Genomic DNA, 17323 nt, shown 5'->3' with positions numbered 1-17323 from the left:
AAAGTGAGCACCTTTTCCACCATTGGAACATGAGCAGAGTTATCTTCCTTTTTTCCTTTGCACCCCAACTCAAACTGCAGCTTAAACCACATCGACCACAGTTACTATCACTTTGTGAAATCTACTGATTCTTTACAATGAGGGCACGTTGTGCTGCACATTCTGCCTCTGTGGTTTCCCATTACCGCAGCTTCTTCAAACAGCGCCCCCTGTTGGCGCCTGGGTGTGGAGACAGGATAGGAAGTGACAGGTTGTGTTAGCAGAGCAACATGGCGGCTACACTTTAGCAGCAGTGCTACTAAAGTAAAGAAAGACAAAGAAGGCAAGATCCCCGTGGGTCCATGGCAGTCTCAGCTAATATTTAACAAACAGTGTCCGCCTTGAAGACTGGTAACGCGGTTGCATTTTTTTTAATAAGCATCTGCTAGTTGGCTTAGCTCACGTTAGCAAGCTGCCAGCTAGCTGGCGAAGCTGCTATGTCTCAACCGAGTGGTTCGGCTTACAGGAGCTAACAGGAGCTAACGCAGCTCACGCAGCTCGCTCGCATCAGACAAACTTTGAATCTGGAGGAAAACAGAAAAGGTGGGTGTGTTGTCATTCAACAGCATGCAGAGAATATTCCAAAAATACTAAGTGCGGTAGCTAATTGAGCTAACATGTGTGAATGTTGCTTTTAGGTTGCTAAGTTAGCATCCATGTTGTTGTTCAGCCCGGTTGTTGTTGACAATTAGCGCCCTGCAGACAGATTACCCCGGACAGCAGTTAGCAATGCAGGCTAATGTTATAGACTTGCACTCATAATGTAATTCATGGCGGAGTTGTGCTGAGTTTTAAAGTCGCAGTTATTGTTTTAACGGTGGAGAAAATCTCTCTTAATGTTAACTGTGCCGTCAACTTTGCACGCTGTCTTGATCACTCTCATCACAACACCGCCTTTCAAGATGTCACATATTAGCACACAGCACTTCAGGCCATGTCAACAACTAACCTGGCTACATGCTAACCGGGAGGATTGGTATGTACACATCGGCCTGGTTGTGCAAGCAGTCAGCTTCATATTAAACCTCAAGTAACCCTTGTTGTCGGTCTGGTTACATTGACGCTCTCTCGTCGCCCCACCCGAGTTTAATTTAAAACCAGTCTTGATTAGCATCTCGGAGGTGTGGGTTCATCCACGTCGCTTCCTAATGAGGGCTGATTGAACCACAGAAAATATCCTGTGTTGTTGAAGTAGGTGAGACGACAGGTTGTGAGGCTCCAGTCACTGCACCTCATGAGTTATCAATAGATAAGTGAATAAATAATTCTTCAGTCAACAGAAGTGGATGTTAACACGCAAAGTGATCGTTACCTGGAATTATTGTCAGAATCGATTACACTTTCCCCTACGTTTGTTGTGTATGTTGGCACAGTGTCTATCCCTCTATAGGTCACTACAGGACATTGTCAACAAAAAGTTGCTCCTGAAAACCACAAAGTGCACATCTTTGCCAAATCCCAACAGTCCCCTTATGAAACGTTTTTTTATGTGGATCTACACCAAATTGCACACACATAGACATAAGTCTTCTAAACATGTCAGATTTCTTTGTAAACATCTATTGGTTATTGCCCCGACATTCAAATTTAACTCAGAAATAATTAAGTTAGCCCATGGTTTTAGCCTAAATGTCCTCTGTGATCCTCCTCTGGAGTCGCGTTTGCGTGTGGATCACAGCAGTTGGCTGACATTCACCTACATATTGGTATCAGCTAGGCCTAGGCAATAAAACAATATCAGTAATTATCGCAATGTGATTTTCATTAACAGCAACATAACAAAGGTTAAATATATTTCGATATAATGCTTATGAGTTGTGCAAACACAGCGAGGAGGTATAAAACATAATTGAATAACCTCAGATTCAAGATCAAGTTTTTAAATTTTTTGCAGATGATTCTACACGAAAAATTCCGCAGAAAGATGTGCATTTGTTTATTTTCTTAATTAGAATTATATATATTTAGATGTCTTTTTAAATATTTTTTTATTTACCTAAGTGTAAAATGTTACGCCTAATTTAAATATCTCTGTCATAATAGTTTGATAATGGCCTCAAATTTTTATACATATAATTTCAGTGTTGGCATTGGCGTCTTGATCCTTTCACTGTATTCGGTTTAAATGAGTCATTTTTTAAAATTCTAATCTCCCGCTCTTTATCATGATGATATCTAACAGTAAGGTACATTTGCAAGATTAAGGAAATAAATCAGAGTTTTGAAAGAGATGCAATCATTGTTTTATGATGGCGAGTTGGGAGAGATATTCAGTTCTAAAGGTTTGGATTCTGCCAAGTGCCCTTTAGATTAATAAATAGACCTGCACTTAAATCTGTTTGCAGTTTAATTATCTATTTCATCATCCTTCCTCTCTTTCATCCTCACACACACACACACACACACACACACCACCTAAGCACATTGTTTAGCCTAGACATGCTTGACCTCTTCACTCTTCTCTGCTCTACTGGGATGTCTGCTCTTCTTGGCTTAAAGTGAGGAATGTAAAATGATTGCCAGGGAATTCGGACTTGGACTATGAGGAGTATGCTGTGTGTTGCCTCTGCTGGTGTGTTTCGGGAGTGTTTTCAAGATCATTACTAAGGCGAAAATGTTAAACCAACCCAGATGGATGGGAATAATTCAAACTAACAACATGTGCTAGCTTTGGAGTATGAAAACAAAAGCTTTTCCTTGGATACCTTACATAAATAATGTTTGGTCCCTGGTGCCTATGCCAAGTGGAACAAAAACATGTTTATTTAACACTTTAATGTTCATAATTCCATTCAATTCTCACATCTCCTGCTCCATGAGTGTTATGCCTCTGTGTTGTATGTGTGAACTGACTAAATGTTCCAGCAGCCACCCAAGGGTGTGTTTTTTGTGTACGTAGGGACATAGTCTAATTGTGGCAACTGTGCTGAGCAAGCCTTGTTTCCTCACCTGTCTCATGCCTCACATTTTCCGTTGTTAAAGCCAGTAACCCTTAAACCCTCAGTGCCAGCATAACCATGCACGCAAACAGACTTGCATCTTTTTAAATTGCACCATCAGCCACTTTGGTGAGACTTGCTGCGTCACGGTGCCACAGAGGTTGTAAACAAGAGCAAAATGATGGGAGTGTTGGGGTCAGGCAGTCTGAACCAAATGCTTGTGCAATCATCATAGTAATTGAGGTAAAGAGGTGTAAATCACTGTTAACAGTAAAGAAGAAACCACCTGCTGGAACACTGGACCATCATCTGTCAGGAAGGCCGGGATGTAATCAGATGATTTGGTTGAAGTACACATCTTAAGTTTTGTGAAATGTGTCTTTGTTTATAAAGACTTAGGATTTTAAAAATGTTTCTGAACCTGTATCCCAAACTATGTACTACATGAATGAGGTCACCAGAGTTCGTGTACTAATAAACTAGTCAAAGCAGGTGCAACAAGATGAACAGGACAGTGAGAGAGAGTCAAGCCTGTCCTGGGAAGAGGCTCTACCAGGAAAAATAAAGTTAGAATACCTCAGTTGGGTGTACCACAGTTATGTTGGGATTTTAAAGACGGATATAATCCACATTTAATATTACCATTGGATGCTGAAGAGGTCACCACTGGTATGTCCAGATGAGCCCCTATAAACGTATTTGTAAGATCATAGACAATTGAACGTCATGTAACATGCTTTAAAGGTTCATTTCTCTTCCCTCAGCGATCTAATGACCATGAGGTGTTCCTGTGGCTGTTATTGTTACAAAAAACCTTAACCAGCTTTCAGTCTACTGTTCCTTTTACATTCATCCAATGTACTGATGTCTGAACAGTTGAGTGTATATTTTCATTTTAAATCAGCTGTTTTCAAAATGACCTTGTCATGCTTACGTTAGTGTCAGTGAACTCACAAAACACATTTTCGGTCTTGTGTGCACAACTTGTCAAAAACACCTCTGTTGGTACAAATGTTCACGTGGACTAATGGAGGGACTGATTCTACTTTAATGGTCAAAGGTCAACACATGTTTGGTCTTGTGAATATCAGGTCTAGGGAACACCCTGAGGGAATTTCGTCAAATGTGGTACAAACACACACTTGGACTCGAGCACAAACTGTAGAGATTTGGTTGTCAAAGGACAAAACATCTTTTTGGTGTTCAGAACATGAAGTCTGCACTAAGGACAATTCTTTATATTTTCACCAGTTGTCACTTGAACTGATTGAATTGTGACCTCATATGATCCTGTAAAAAATGCATACAGACTGAAACGTCGCTGGGTGCTGGAGGCATTTAACTGGAGGTGGCTGTGGTAGATTTATGTCAGAAAAAGTGGCTCAAAGGTTGCACCACTGAACTTTAAGTTAATCATTCCAAAGTCACAGCCACGCTTGATTTAGTGACCACGCACCCTCGATTTGTTAACCACAGTCAGAAAGATTCTCCTATTTACATTCCACGCAAGGAATGTCTGCTCTGGATTTTCCACTGTTTGTGGGAAAATATGTCGGAAGAACAACAGAACAGCAGGCTTCAGTATTGATGAGCTCCTCTTCAGCTCATTTCCATAGTAGCAAGTCAGGGATAAATTCTATAATCATATTTTTTATCCCCATCTTCAGCTCACATTTTGCTGTGACATATATTCCAGCTAATCTTGTCTCGTTCATCTCTCCACAGATGGCTGTGTCGGTGCGGGGCCTCTACTTTATGGTGACCCTGTTTTTGGGTAGTTTCTTTGGAAGTGTATTCATGCTGGGTCCAGTTTTGCCCCTCATGCTGCTGTCTCCTGCTTGGTACCGCTGGATCACAGATCGCATCGTCGCTACCTGGCTCACCCTGCCTGTGGTGCGTACCCCGGCCAAGCCCTTACTGAGCCTTATTCTGTGTGTGCCAGATGGTCTTAATAACCTTTTTGACACAGTCACGATAAATGCGTCATCTCCAGCGTTATTTATTCTTCCATGTTCATCATCAGAATTTATTTTTGTCAGAAGTACACTTCATTTATACCCTTGAGAAAAAGTTTGCAAATCTTGTTTACACTGGCCACAAAAATGAATATCATTATTTATTCACTTCTATCTGACTATTTTTCTCTTAAATTCCTTTTTTAAATTGCCATTCTTCTCTTTCTATTACCCTCTCTTCTTTCCATTCTTCCCCCTCTGCACTACTATCTTCTATCCTCCGTCCATCCCCACTACTCTGCGCTTTATAGGCCTTGCTGGAGCTGGTATTTGGGGTGAAGGTGGTAATAACAGGTGATGGCTTCATTCCGGGGGAGCGCAGCGTGATCATCATGAACCACCGTACGCGTCTGGACTGGATGTTCCTCTGGTGTTGTCTGCTCAGGTACAGCTACCTCCGCCTGGAGAAGATCTGCCTCAAAGCTGTCCTCAAGGCTGTGCCTGGCTTTGGTGCGTATACAGTTGTCATTGTACTTATACAAACTTGCACAACTTGGTAAAATAGTATAAATACAATATATGCTTCATATAGCATGTCTTCGAAGTAGTTTACATTTAAGAGGAGGAGAAATCATTCAAATGTGTCAATTTAGAAGACAAACAGTATAATGTAAATTCATTAGGTCGATTAAAAACAGACGGTTTAATATAAGCAATGAAAATAAGCAGTTTTTATGCCTCTGCTTCAGCGACAACTAGTGGCCAGAGGCAATATGTTTTCGAGTTGTTGTTGTGTATGTCCCATTCTTGTGAACAACTTGAGGGAATTAGATTCAAAGATTACAGTGGCCTCACATAACATGTGGCATCTTGAATAAGATATCTCATGTCTGCCTTTAGAGAATTTCTTCAGATTTTCAAATGTCACTCATTCAAAGATTAATTAATTAGATTTCAGTGGTCAAAAGTCACAGTGACATCACAAGTCTGAAAATACTGTAAATTGATGTAGACTAAAACCACACTGGGTGGCGGAGTCTTCCAACTGGAGGCTGGTATTTCTAGTCTTTCCTGCAAAATGACTTAACAAGCCATAATTTCCACCAGCGGGTTATCATAGAGCATGATGCAACTGTCCCAGATCTCATACGTACAATTCTGGAAAAAGTGTTGCAAAGTCAGTTGAGTATGAGAAGTAATCATTTACACATATAAAAAACAATGCACTGTGTGAATTTTCCAGGCTGGGCAATGCAGGTGGCCTGCTTTGTCTTTATTCAGCGTCGTTGGGAGGCGGACAAGAAACACTTGGAGAACATGCTGGACTACTTCTGTGACATCAGAGAGCCACTGCAGCTGCTGCTGTTCCCGGAAGGCACAGATCTAACTGGTGAGACGTCAAGAACCCAGCGCTCCTTCCATACCTGCAACACTTTGCCTACAATTCAGTTGTTATCCTCAGAACGTGTTGTCCACCAGCCAGTTTATAGAGCTCAGTGTGGCCTGACACCTGACGCTGTTACGCAAACACAATTTCAAAGTGATAAGACCCAGACACACACCCCACACAGTCATTTCTGCAGGAATGCTCTGATCTTTGGTGTCCAAAGCCCCTTTGGATCACAATTAAGCCAATCAGAGTCCAGAGCAGCTTTTCTAGGGGAAGCTTAACTTCTCTTTACATTTCATGATGTCATGACCTCTGATGATGTCATGAGGGGTTCCAGTTTAGTTACATCATAATTGGCCGGCAGCTTTAAGGCTTTAAAAGATTGTTTCACTTTTGATGTTGTGTTTGTACTTGGGCGTGTGTGGTTGCACCAGCATGCGTCTGCAGTTAAGTCTCTTAAACTACTGGGATTATTCTGACGTTATGTATACAGTATGTTCTGAGTAGGGTTGCAACTGTTTGAGACTTTCACAGTATGACAAATTTCTCAGAATAATAAAAAGGTTTCACGGTATCACTGTATTTCACAATTCATTATTGTGGGATCTAACGTTATATCCTCTTTGTCAGTGACTGTGTGACAGTTGGTCCTAATCAATTAACAGAATTATAATAAACTGGTTTATAAATATAATTTTAAAAGTAGCGTGTAACTCTGACATGTTGCATAACTAAAGCATGCTAGTTTGTTCACATAGGCTTCCAGCTTCAGTAACAGGTTCTGGATTTACTTAAGACCCTCTACAAACTGAACCGATTGAAAGATTGCATAAGAGTGACAAGTTCAATACGTCCCCCCCAAGAGAACAGAGGCCTGATCAGCAGAGGTCTGTCCATAGTACCTCTGTCTGTCTGAAGCAGCTGCTTGTTACATAATATGAATGAGTCATGATGTAGTTTACATGTTCCTGCAACTAGTTCCTGAGGAATGGTTAATAAACACTCATCTTTCCTGTGTTCATGTACTGTGGTGGTTTTTATAACTGTCTAAGTGTTTGTCACTGGAGGATGTATTTCATAAATGTAGTCACATCCTGTTACCGACATTATTACTGTTGTTGCAGATATTTTTGTCATTCTATAGCGTTATTTTTGTGATCGTATCTGTCTTTTTTTAGTTCCTAACTTCTATACAGTAGTCTGACTCTACGCAGTTAAACAGATGCAAACTTTGTAACTATAATGTAAATCGTATAAAATATACAAATATTGATTGCATCCCTGTGAGGACACAAACCATTTTGACGACACTGTACTAATGAACATGTATCACTTATTTAGTGATTGTGTCTACTCGAGGTTTACCACTGTGTCTGTCTCCTGCAGAAAATACAAGAGCAAAGAGTGATTTGTTTGCTGCCCAGAACAACCTGCCAAAATGCGAGTTTGTGCTGCATCCCCGAACCACTGGATTCACCTTTATTGTGGACAGACTGCGAAAAGGTCAGCTGTGACATCAACACTTTTCTGAAATCATGTAAAGACAATGGTCATCTTAAATATCTGCTAAAAATGTTCGGTGTTGTAGACAGAGCGGTGCTGTGTTATTCCATTTTTGATAATTGGAATGATTTTGTGGCAAAAAGAATAAGTAGGGCACAAAGCCTGTTATAACTATGGAAACACGTCCTCAGCATAACCAGGGGAAATTGACATGTTACTATAAAGACTAGTTACTCCACTGACGCTGTTTTGAGAAGAGGGATCATACCTGTTATTCAAAGATTCAGACCTATAATTCATCTTCCTGCCAGCCATTACAGCACCCCTGGAATCCTCATGTTTCCCTATGAGCCAATTATGGCAGTCGTCCAGAGTTCTTAAATACCACCTCTGGCCTCGCCGTCTCGAACCCCACCCACCCTGGATGCTGAGCATGGCACCAACTCTCCAAGCAGGTGCTGTGAATCATTGTGATTTCATCAGACTTAGCTAATTCTCCTCTCCGGCTGTCTGCACAGCTGACTGACATGCTGCACATTTCGTCTTGGTCCAGTCTGCCCATCTGAGCTCTATTTTTACCATCGTAGACCTGAGCTGTACAGGAGCAGGAGCTGGCAGATGTCCTGTACACTTGATATTTCATTCAATTCTCCCTGTGTGTTGTCAAAGCACTGAGGATGGGATGGTATATAGCTCATGGTTGTTTGGAAGGCAGAGCGGGGATGAAGCTCTAAGCCCCTGTATAATTAGAGGTACATGTGTACTTGAGTTGGGAGCTGACATTTTGAAGGGTGAATAACACAGTTGAATAACCAATGTGGAAAAGGGATAATATGAAGTCTCCCTGTCGTGTTATGTCTTTGTCTGGAACTACACAGTTCACATTAAGTCGGAAGTCATGAAGTCAAAATCATGTTCTGCTTTTCTTTTAGAACTTAACTTAAGAAATTGTGTCCCTTTTCCTAGGAGACAATCTGGATGCCGTTCATGACATCACAGTGGCCTATCCCAAGAACATCCCTCAGACAGAACGACACCTCATCCTGGGGCTTTTCCCCCGAGAGATCCACTTCCACGTCCGCCGCTACCCAGTGGCTTCGCTGCCCTCCTCGTCAGAACTAGAATCCTGGTGCAGAGAGCGCTGGGCTGAGAAGGAGGTCCGTCTGCGCGACTTCTACTCAGGCCAGCCCCGGGCCTTCGACAGAGAAGGTGTCGCACGTGTGCCGCCCTGTAAGACGGAGATGCGCGTGGCTCTGATCAAAGCCGCCTCTCTTCTGTACTGGACCTGCTTCATCGCTCTGTGCTTCACTGGCCTGTGGCTGTGGGCTCCATTCAGGCTCTATTGCCTGGTCATGGTTGGAGTGTATATGACCCAGCAGAAGCTGGTTGGAGGGCTGGAGCTGCTGGAGTTGGCCTGCCATCGATACTGGAAGTCCATGGCTGCTGATGTGGGTGACAAGAAAAAGAAGATGGATGAGAAGATGCAGTGAGGATGGTAGACAGGATTGACTGGTCAATGGCATGTGCTCGGCAAGGACGCTGATGACTCGATTGTCTCGGTGTTCAGTCCAAAGGGCTAGTAGATCCCTTAGAGAGAGCCAGAACTCCATGCCTTAGACAGGGAGTATTAAGTGCTCCCCTGCAGTATGCATGGCTTCAGTGGAAAGATCTTAACTTTCTGTTGAAGGAAAAAAAAGAGGAATGTTATGTAAATTTGGGTTCAAGAAATTCATCATACATGGCGTCACCTGCCCTGTAATTCTCTTCCTGTACAATCACAGTTGATTCGCTTGCTGTCTGTGCATTTTATCTGTTCTTTTGTTGTTGGTGTTTAAGAACCTCAGTGTTGATCTGTGTCTGGGAATATTGTTTAGCATTTTTTTATACTATTGCCATGTCCTCAAAGCTGTTTTTTATTTACTGTATCCTGTGTTGCCCTCGGTTTTATATCAGTGTCATAAAATATGGAACAGAGCCATAGTACAGTTCAAATGTACATGTGATGACTTGATTAACCAATATTCAAATTAGCACTGTAGTTAGTGGGAGTATGGTGAAACTAATTGAATGAATCCGTCATATTGCGGGTACAATTCCTAGAGAATTATCAAGGTGTATACAGGTATATATGTACTACTGTTTACCTTTATTGGGTATAATTGCCCTTTTATACAAATTGGGGAATGAAATTTCCCACATGCTCATAAGAAATAACTTGTGATGTTTAGCTTTGCGCATAAAAGCCAAAGGGGAGAGAAGCAGATGTGATGTAAAACAGTACCAAACAGAATGTAGTAGGAGAGAGTGTAGCTTCAATCACCACAGACACTGAGTCCACGCTTGTAATCAGCGACTCATCAAGATCAAACATCTGACTGAGATGTTACGTCTGCATACGTGTAGAACTTTGTGCCCTTTCTAGGATTGAAGGGATGCCATGCAGTGGCAGGACGGGTGGGTGGTGCTGGGGTGGAAGAATGCCCTGTTGGGACAACATTACCCTTCGATGTGCAGGGTGGGACAGAGGACCAGACTTGGAGTGGAAAACTGGCCCTGAACTCATCCTAATCCAAAAAAGCCCTGTAATGCCCACCTCTGCCTTTGTCACTCTCTAGAGGACTGGCATTGATGCGCCTGCTAAACTCAATTAGCGAGTGACAGCTGAGAAAGCGACTCCCAATTGTGCCAAAAAAGGACAGAAATTGAAACAAGATTCAAGCGGTGCTTCCACCACACTTTTAGCCACTGACTCCCGCTGCCACTGAGCTCGATGCCGTCTCAAAACACGTTAATTCTCTGAGTCGGGGAACATTTGCGTCTCTGACGACCTTTAGCAGTTTCACCAACACTGTGCGGTTTGTGATGTAGCGCACCACTTCAACCTAGTTTGTTATATAAACGTCTTTCATGATCGACTGCACTATTTAGAAGGTGACTGAAGCATCTTTCCTGTTTTATGTGAATCTGAAGCTCCTGTAGTTCATGTGAAGGGGCTGGTTTCAGTCACTGTGATCAGCTGTTAACACTTTTTACAGCAGTGTGTTGTAGTTTACCAAACACAGTTCTCTGTCCATATATCTTTAACAAGTTCAGCTAGAAAGTGAGTTACCTGTTCACCTGTGCTGTTTAGTGTTGCTCATTTTACAATCACTTGCTGATGCTGGACCTCATTAAAGTCACTGTCCTCAGGTACACACAGTGGACACTGTTGTCAGTCCGTCTCTAAAAGGAAGAAATATATATATACATGTATATATCTGAATAAATATACTGTATCAATTCAGTTAGATTTCCAGATGTTGTTCTTTCAAGGTTTTTGGAAATGTTGAATACTGCATGACAACTCACCTGATCTTTTGGGTAAATAAGTTAATGGTCATTAGGTTGTGGTGTCATCTGAGTGTTATGCTCCAGTGTTTCTCAAACAAGATTTTTACCATATTTTACATAATGAAATTACAGTGAAAAATAAATTAAAAATTCCCTTTCTGCCTGGGACCCTCCTGGAACCCCCTCAAGGACCTTTGAGAACCCCTGTTGGATACATTATGGTGTGGTGTCACTACATTATAAAGAAGTTTGACAATGGGTCTCTTAGCTGCTGCCCAATCATCTCATGCATTCTCTCGTCACTGCTTAAATCTGCTGTATCAACGCTACGCTGCAGCGGCTGAGTCGATATCGTGAAGGCTCATGTTACACAACACTAAGGGCTGTAGTTGTCCTTGCCTGTTTTGCGTGCACACATACAAAAATGGTCTTGTCTGCCACGGACAACGAAAAAGGTCAGGAGCTTTGAAGGTGAAGTGCAGTCGCCATAGTAACTAATGTTGACTCCCCTGTCGCCTAGCAACGGGATGTGGAGTGATGTCAATGGAAAGCATGCTATTTTCTCCCACTGACAGAATGATGTCACTCCTTTGTGTGTGAGTGTGAAGAGAGAGTGGAGGGGAATGAGAGAAGTTTATTTCTACATTCTATATATTGCTGCTCCTCTCCTGGAGGGGTAGGGGGGGTGGGGGTGTGATGGTGATATCACGTGGAAGGACAAAAAGGTGACGGTGAACTAAAATAACTGGGGATGGTGATGAATCATGGGCCAATTAAGGGCATATTTATGCTCCCAGTTCTTTTTTTTGGTCTCCATTCAAAATAATCCACTGCATCTGAATACACATAACTTCAAATTTGCTCTGATGGGTCTGACAGTGGGTGGAAGGAAGACAGATGACGGCATCGTTCCACTAGTTTATGTTGTACTCCTGTTGTTGGATTTGTTTCTAAAAGACTGGTTTAGTATCTAGTTGCATAGAAGGGCTGGAGATTTAAGTCTTAAGAGAATCTGATTGTCCCAAGAGGACTGGATGTGAAGGGTAGTGGAAAAATAGCTCTCCTTGTAAACACACACAAAAGACTGCCACATCCAGATTTGTGCCGTGTCTTTCCAATTGCATACACACTAATAGGATCAACAGGATGGTGTAATTATCCTTATCTGGCCAGATGGCTTTTTCAATAAAGACAGCAGACAACCCTGAGGTTATGCAGGGACGAAGTCCAAGACTACTATGAATTATAAAGCAGGACAGTCAGTTCTCTCAAGATGGAACCTCCTTTTTGCCTCTAGTCATGTCCGGCATTTAAATGGCACTGGATATGCTCATAAAAACATCAGTCTTCTCAATCCATTAATCCTTTAAAAGAAAGGAAAAGAAAAGCAACTGCTGTCGGTTTCAAAAATAACTCGGGACAGTTTATTTTGTTCAATGACCTTAATTAATATTTGTGTGAGCTAAGTTTAGTACTGCGAGCTCGGTGCAGGGCGCCTGCAGCAGTGACTGCAGAGAAGCAGACCTGTTGTTGATCCCACCGCTGTGACACAGACACACCAACAAAGAGGCCTTCCAACAGGATCACGGCTATAAATAACTCGGTGGCAGCACTGCAATATTAGTGGGTGGATTAGGGCTGAAACGTCATTGCCTATTTATAAACCAAAATGCAGTCAAACCTCTGCATCGTGGGTGATTCAGAGTGAGTGCAGAGTAGGTGGGATTAAACTGGATTACAGTCTGGATGTGATGTGTTATTGGTAGCAAATGTTTCACATTTTCTCCCTCACTACTCATGCACTTTTTTTTTTCCTTAACAGGGCATTTATTTGACTTTAAATAATCCAACAGATTTCATTCATTTTCATTCAGTAACATCCTTCTATTTCAATCCTGCAGTGATGCTCCACAAACCATGTGAGGCGAGCTAACGTCAGAGGCAGGCGAGGGACTCAGCATCATGCTTCCATGGGAAAACGTCCACAGAGATCATCCTGTTCCTCAGTATTCTGCTGCCACCCACAGGCCAAACACGAAGCTTAAAAATCTGATTTACCTTGAGCACAAATTTCTTGTCGGGCGAAGTATATGATTTGACAATGGATAATACTTACGGTTAAAATGTGTAGAAAGTTACAAAACAAGCACAAACGTGATGAATTGAACCCAGCAAGACTGCATCTTTATTTAGAAATCACACCAGAGAAAATCCTGCTGTAGCAATACAAGAAAACAATTTCCTTTAACCTCCAATCAGGAAAAATATACAATAAGATAAATGCATCAGTCAATAAAATAATAACAAAGAGTAAATCAAATAAAATCAATTGCTAAAAGTGGATGAATGATAACTAGATTCTGTCATGGCCGTTGACTGTACACTGCACTTATGACTTGCTGATACGGATGGTGTCAGCTTCCTCTCTGTGTTTTTGTGTAGAAATGACATGTGCACCCTCTCACATGACCTTGCAAAGGCGAGGCGAAGCATTAACAGCATCACTTGTGAAGGCTGTTCCATTCTGGTAACGCCTGCAGGCATTCACCACATCTCAAATGGCACAATGTTACACCAGGGTCATGATGGAGCGCTGCGAACACGGTTCCAAAAATAATCTCAAATGTCAGGAAAACTGAGATCTTTTTTTTTCCTCAGTGTGACATTTTGAAATCTTCACAGGGCATGGAAGGTGTAAAATAGGGGCACAGGTTTGATTTTAAAGACTTACTCCATTAAAGCTCTACGTTGTAAGGAACAAGTTGTCATGGAACCAAATGTGCCCTAAATTCAGGATGATAAAGGAGGTTTTAGGTTTGTTGTCATTTAAAAAACTGCGTTGTGTTACAGAATAGGCTCTTTGTTAAACCTCTATTGTGTTACTCCTGAGGCCTCGTTAGCTCCTCACCCAGCTCGTTTCAAAACGCTTGTGTGACCCATCCTCTCATAATCCTGTCCGTAACCCAGCAGGAGGCCAGACAACATCTCATCACGCCTCAGACACATTCCTGCACTGACACCCTAGAGACACACTTCACATGGCACAGAATCCATAGTAACAGATGCTGATTGGTTGAACTCTGTACAGGATTAATTCTATGATTTTCTATCGTGCAGCGGGGGCTCACTTCCACACCAGGAACTGCAAGAACAGGGACATTTTAAAGCCACTTTGTGTTCATCCCCAAAAATATCACGTCAATCGAAACAATGATTCATCATGCGAAACCTGCCCATCATCATCATCATCATCATCATCATCATCATCAAACACTACAACGAATACTTAAACATGACATCAATCTGTGCTGTATCGTTTGGATGAGAACAGAAATTTGAAACACTTTTACATTCAGTACAATACAGGCTAATAAAATAGGTAACTGAAAATACAACTAACTCTTCACTGTGTGCGGGGCTCACCAATGACGGATACAGAGAGACCAAGTTCACGACACAGAAGGACAAGCCCCAATAAAGAAATGTGTTTTGGTTAACGTTGCAGTGTAGAACCGGGCTGGTTGCTTTGCCCGTGTGAGAATGATGAACACGCCTCCAGTTATCTAAGTAAACAAAACAACCAGTGGATGTTTTTCAGTGACTGACGATGTCTATTATCGTGCATGTATTCAACTATTTTACCAACAAAGTGTGAAGCATGCTGTGTGCAGCGATGATGAGACTGTGTGACCGTGCATGAAGAGGTAAACGAGTGAAGTTACAACAACTCCTGCTGTTCTGTAGGGGTGTGGGGTGGTGGGTGTACCCTGTGACACATTTATCAGGGAGTATTTATTGGGGGAAGCCTATTCAGCAAGAACAGATCCAGCAAAGCCAATTTTCTAATCAGCAGAGGTCTAGGGTCTTAGGCTAGAGACAGGGAGGGGGTGGAGGGGAAGGAGGAGTTGTCAGCCATCACTTCACTGAGCACTAAGTCTGCAGGTGGCGCCATGCAGCACAGAGGGGTGGAGGAGAGGGGAAGCAGTGCACAGGAGTGAGCCTTCAAGTTGATCCAACTTTAGAGGCTCATGAGTTGTCTGAGGGGACGTGCTCCTCAAAGCCCTCGCTCTCCCGAACCAGCGCCCGCTCCAGGATGACGCGTCCCTCCTTGTACCTCTGACTGTCCTCGGTCGCAAACTCGTAGATCCAGCCCAGCTTGCTGTTGCAGTTCTTGCAGCTGACATCCCTCACCATGTGCCGGCCGGTGAGCATCACCCTGTCCTGGACCTCGCTGTACTGCAGGTTCACCACCTGCAGGGTTTTGAGACACGAGCACACACATTGGTTTTCAAGCCAGGAATGAAATACTGAATGTTTGTATCCTGGGTGTATGATCCTCCTCTCTTCATGCGTTTCACTGTACCTTATTGAAGAGGAAGGCTCTGCCTGTGGCTCCTGTGAAACGCGTCGAGATGAGCTCAGAGCGATTAGTCAGGATGGTGTCACAGTTGGCACAGGAGAAGAGGCGTGTTCCGCCAATGTGGTCCAAGAAGATACGCCCCATTGTCAGATCTCTGGGAAATGACTGAACTACAACTAATGTGGGGGGGGGGGAACAGAAGGACAAACGTTTTTTGTTGGAAGCTGGACTAAAAACAGAAGTTACACATAAATGGAGCTGAGCAACATGCTAGTATCCACTGCGAGCCATGCAAATGTGTTCTGTGAGAGGTTTTTTCAAAACAAAGCAGCCACTCCTCTAACATGACCATGTTTATGAGGTTACTGTGGATAAATCAATGGGCAGGACGGCTTCACATTGGATTATTGTGTCTATGAAGACTATCAAGTTATCCAGCCCATAATACATCTAGAGTTGAGTAGGCATATAGACTTTGTTTGAAGAACCACAACAAAATAAGTTGATTTGGTTACTCTTCCCTTCTTTATCTCCAATTCCCTCAGCAATTTCATTTTCTTTAGGACAGCAGGGCTTTAATTTGCATTTTCTATCTTTACTTTTATTCTGTAAACTACTGATTGGAAAGACAAGAATAAAAGTAAAGTGTAATTAATTGATTGGATGATATCAGAATCATGATTGAATGATTGGGTTGTAAGTGCACTCCCTCTATCCATCAATAGAAATATACACAGACCAAGACAACAACATTAAATAGAGTAAATTAAGAAAAACGACAGTATAAACAATGACAGTACAAACAAATAAGATAACTTGTAATATTATATGTGATATTAAACAGAGACTCAATGATTACTTTGGTCATTTCATAATTTTTAACCGTTTGTCACCAGTGAACTGAAGTAAATCAGCTCAACGTCTCAAATTTAACTGAACAAAAATATAACTTAGAAGCTTCAATTTAAATAAAAAAACCTTGTGAGCTGACTCGATCATTTCATTATTATCGTGTTGACGTATTGTTGTTGTTGTTGCTACTGACACAAGAACTTCGTGTTCCAGACTGTGCTGTGTCCGGAGTCCTGTGGACTGAACATGGCAGCTTTTATTTTCAAAGCTGCCATGACGACTTGTTCAACAACACAGAGAGGCTGTGTCCAAACTGTCCGTGAGCACTTTCTAACAGGGGGGAGAAGATGGAGGACGTCGGCTGGTCTTCGTCGTGGTTTAGCGTAGTTAGCTTCTTCAGTTATCCAGCGAGAAGAAGCTAACGTTGAGTTAGCCTCTGAGCTAGCAGTGCTAATGAAAACAAGCTAGGAGCGAGGGAGTAAAACAACACGTTCGCTGCCGCGGACGGTTCTTACCGGTCAGGTCGGAGTCAGCGGCGCAAAATGTCTCCGGCAGCGTCGGTGTCACGGACGAACGAGGCGCGTGTCAGACGAACATCTGCAGTTTGTGTCGTCGTCGAGTCTTTGTTGTTCTTCTCCAGCTGTTCCTGTCTGAGCTGCGCGAGCTACTATCAACATCCGGTCAGGAGGACGTCCCGCCGGCGCAGCTCCGCCAGGGGGCAGCAGAGCCGAGCGGATCCTGCACGTGGACAAAATACACAGGTGAACCGTGAGTGTGTTTAAATGCAGGTGAAGGAATCGAACATCAGCTGATGGCGACGGAGGTGACACGAAAGTAAGATGGTGCAACTGCAGTTAAAGGGATGCTTCACCCCAAAAATGAAAAATTCACTCATTATCCACTCACCACAGTGGGGATGGAGGGGTGGGTGAAGTGTTTGAGTCCACAAAACTCT

The 17323-nt window shown here is 42.6% G+C and overlaps 2 protein-coding genes across 3 annotated transcripts; one reads left to right on the top strand and one right to left on the bottom strand.

Annotated features, from left to right (window-relative positions):
- The first annotated feature begins 211 nt into the window (after positions 1–211).
- On the top strand, positions 212–11109 carry lclat1 (lysocardiolipin acyltransferase 1). 2 transcript variants are annotated; one of them, XM_069535109.1, is made up of 7 exons: positions 222–582; positions 4704–4871; positions 5245–5443; positions 6177–6323; positions 7710–7826; positions 8138–8281; positions 8793–11109. In XM_069535109.1, exons 2-7 carry the CDS (start codon positions 4704–4706, stop codon positions 9314–9316), a joined length of 1299 nt encoding a protein of 432 aa, XP_069391210.1. In that variant the 5' UTR covers positions 222–582; the 3' UTR covers positions 9317–11109. The 2 variants fall into 2 exon arrangements, with proteins under 2 accessions (XP_019953766.1, XP_069391210.1); XM_020098207.2 differs by lacking the exon at positions 8138–8281 and having other exon boundaries at positions 212–582.
- Positions 11110–13314: 2205 nt separating this feature from the next.
- Positions 13315–17064, bottom strand: ypel5 (yippee-like 5). The gene is made up of 3 exons (XM_020098213.2): positions 16884–17064; positions 15520–15692; positions 13315–15407 (listed from the first exon to the last, which is right to left on the bottom strand). Exons 2-3 carry the CDS (start codon positions 15658–15660, stop codon positions 15183–15185), a joined length of 366 nt encoding a protein of 121 aa, XP_019953772.1. The 5' UTR covers positions 15661–15692; positions 16884–17064; the 3' UTR covers positions 13315–15182.
- Positions 17065–17323: the final 259 nt, after the last annotated feature.

Source organism: Paralichthys olivaceus, chromosome 12 (genome assembly GCF_024713975.1).
Source record: "Paralichthys olivaceus isolate ysfri-2021 chromosome 12, ASM2471397v2, whole genome shotgun sequence".
Taxonomy (NCBI): domain Eukaryota; kingdom Metazoa; phylum Chordata; class Actinopteri; order Pleuronectiformes; family Paralichthyidae; genus Paralichthys; species Paralichthys olivaceus.
Note: the sequence above shows the minus strand (reverse complement) of the source record. Positions and strands in the feature narration are given on the sequence as shown.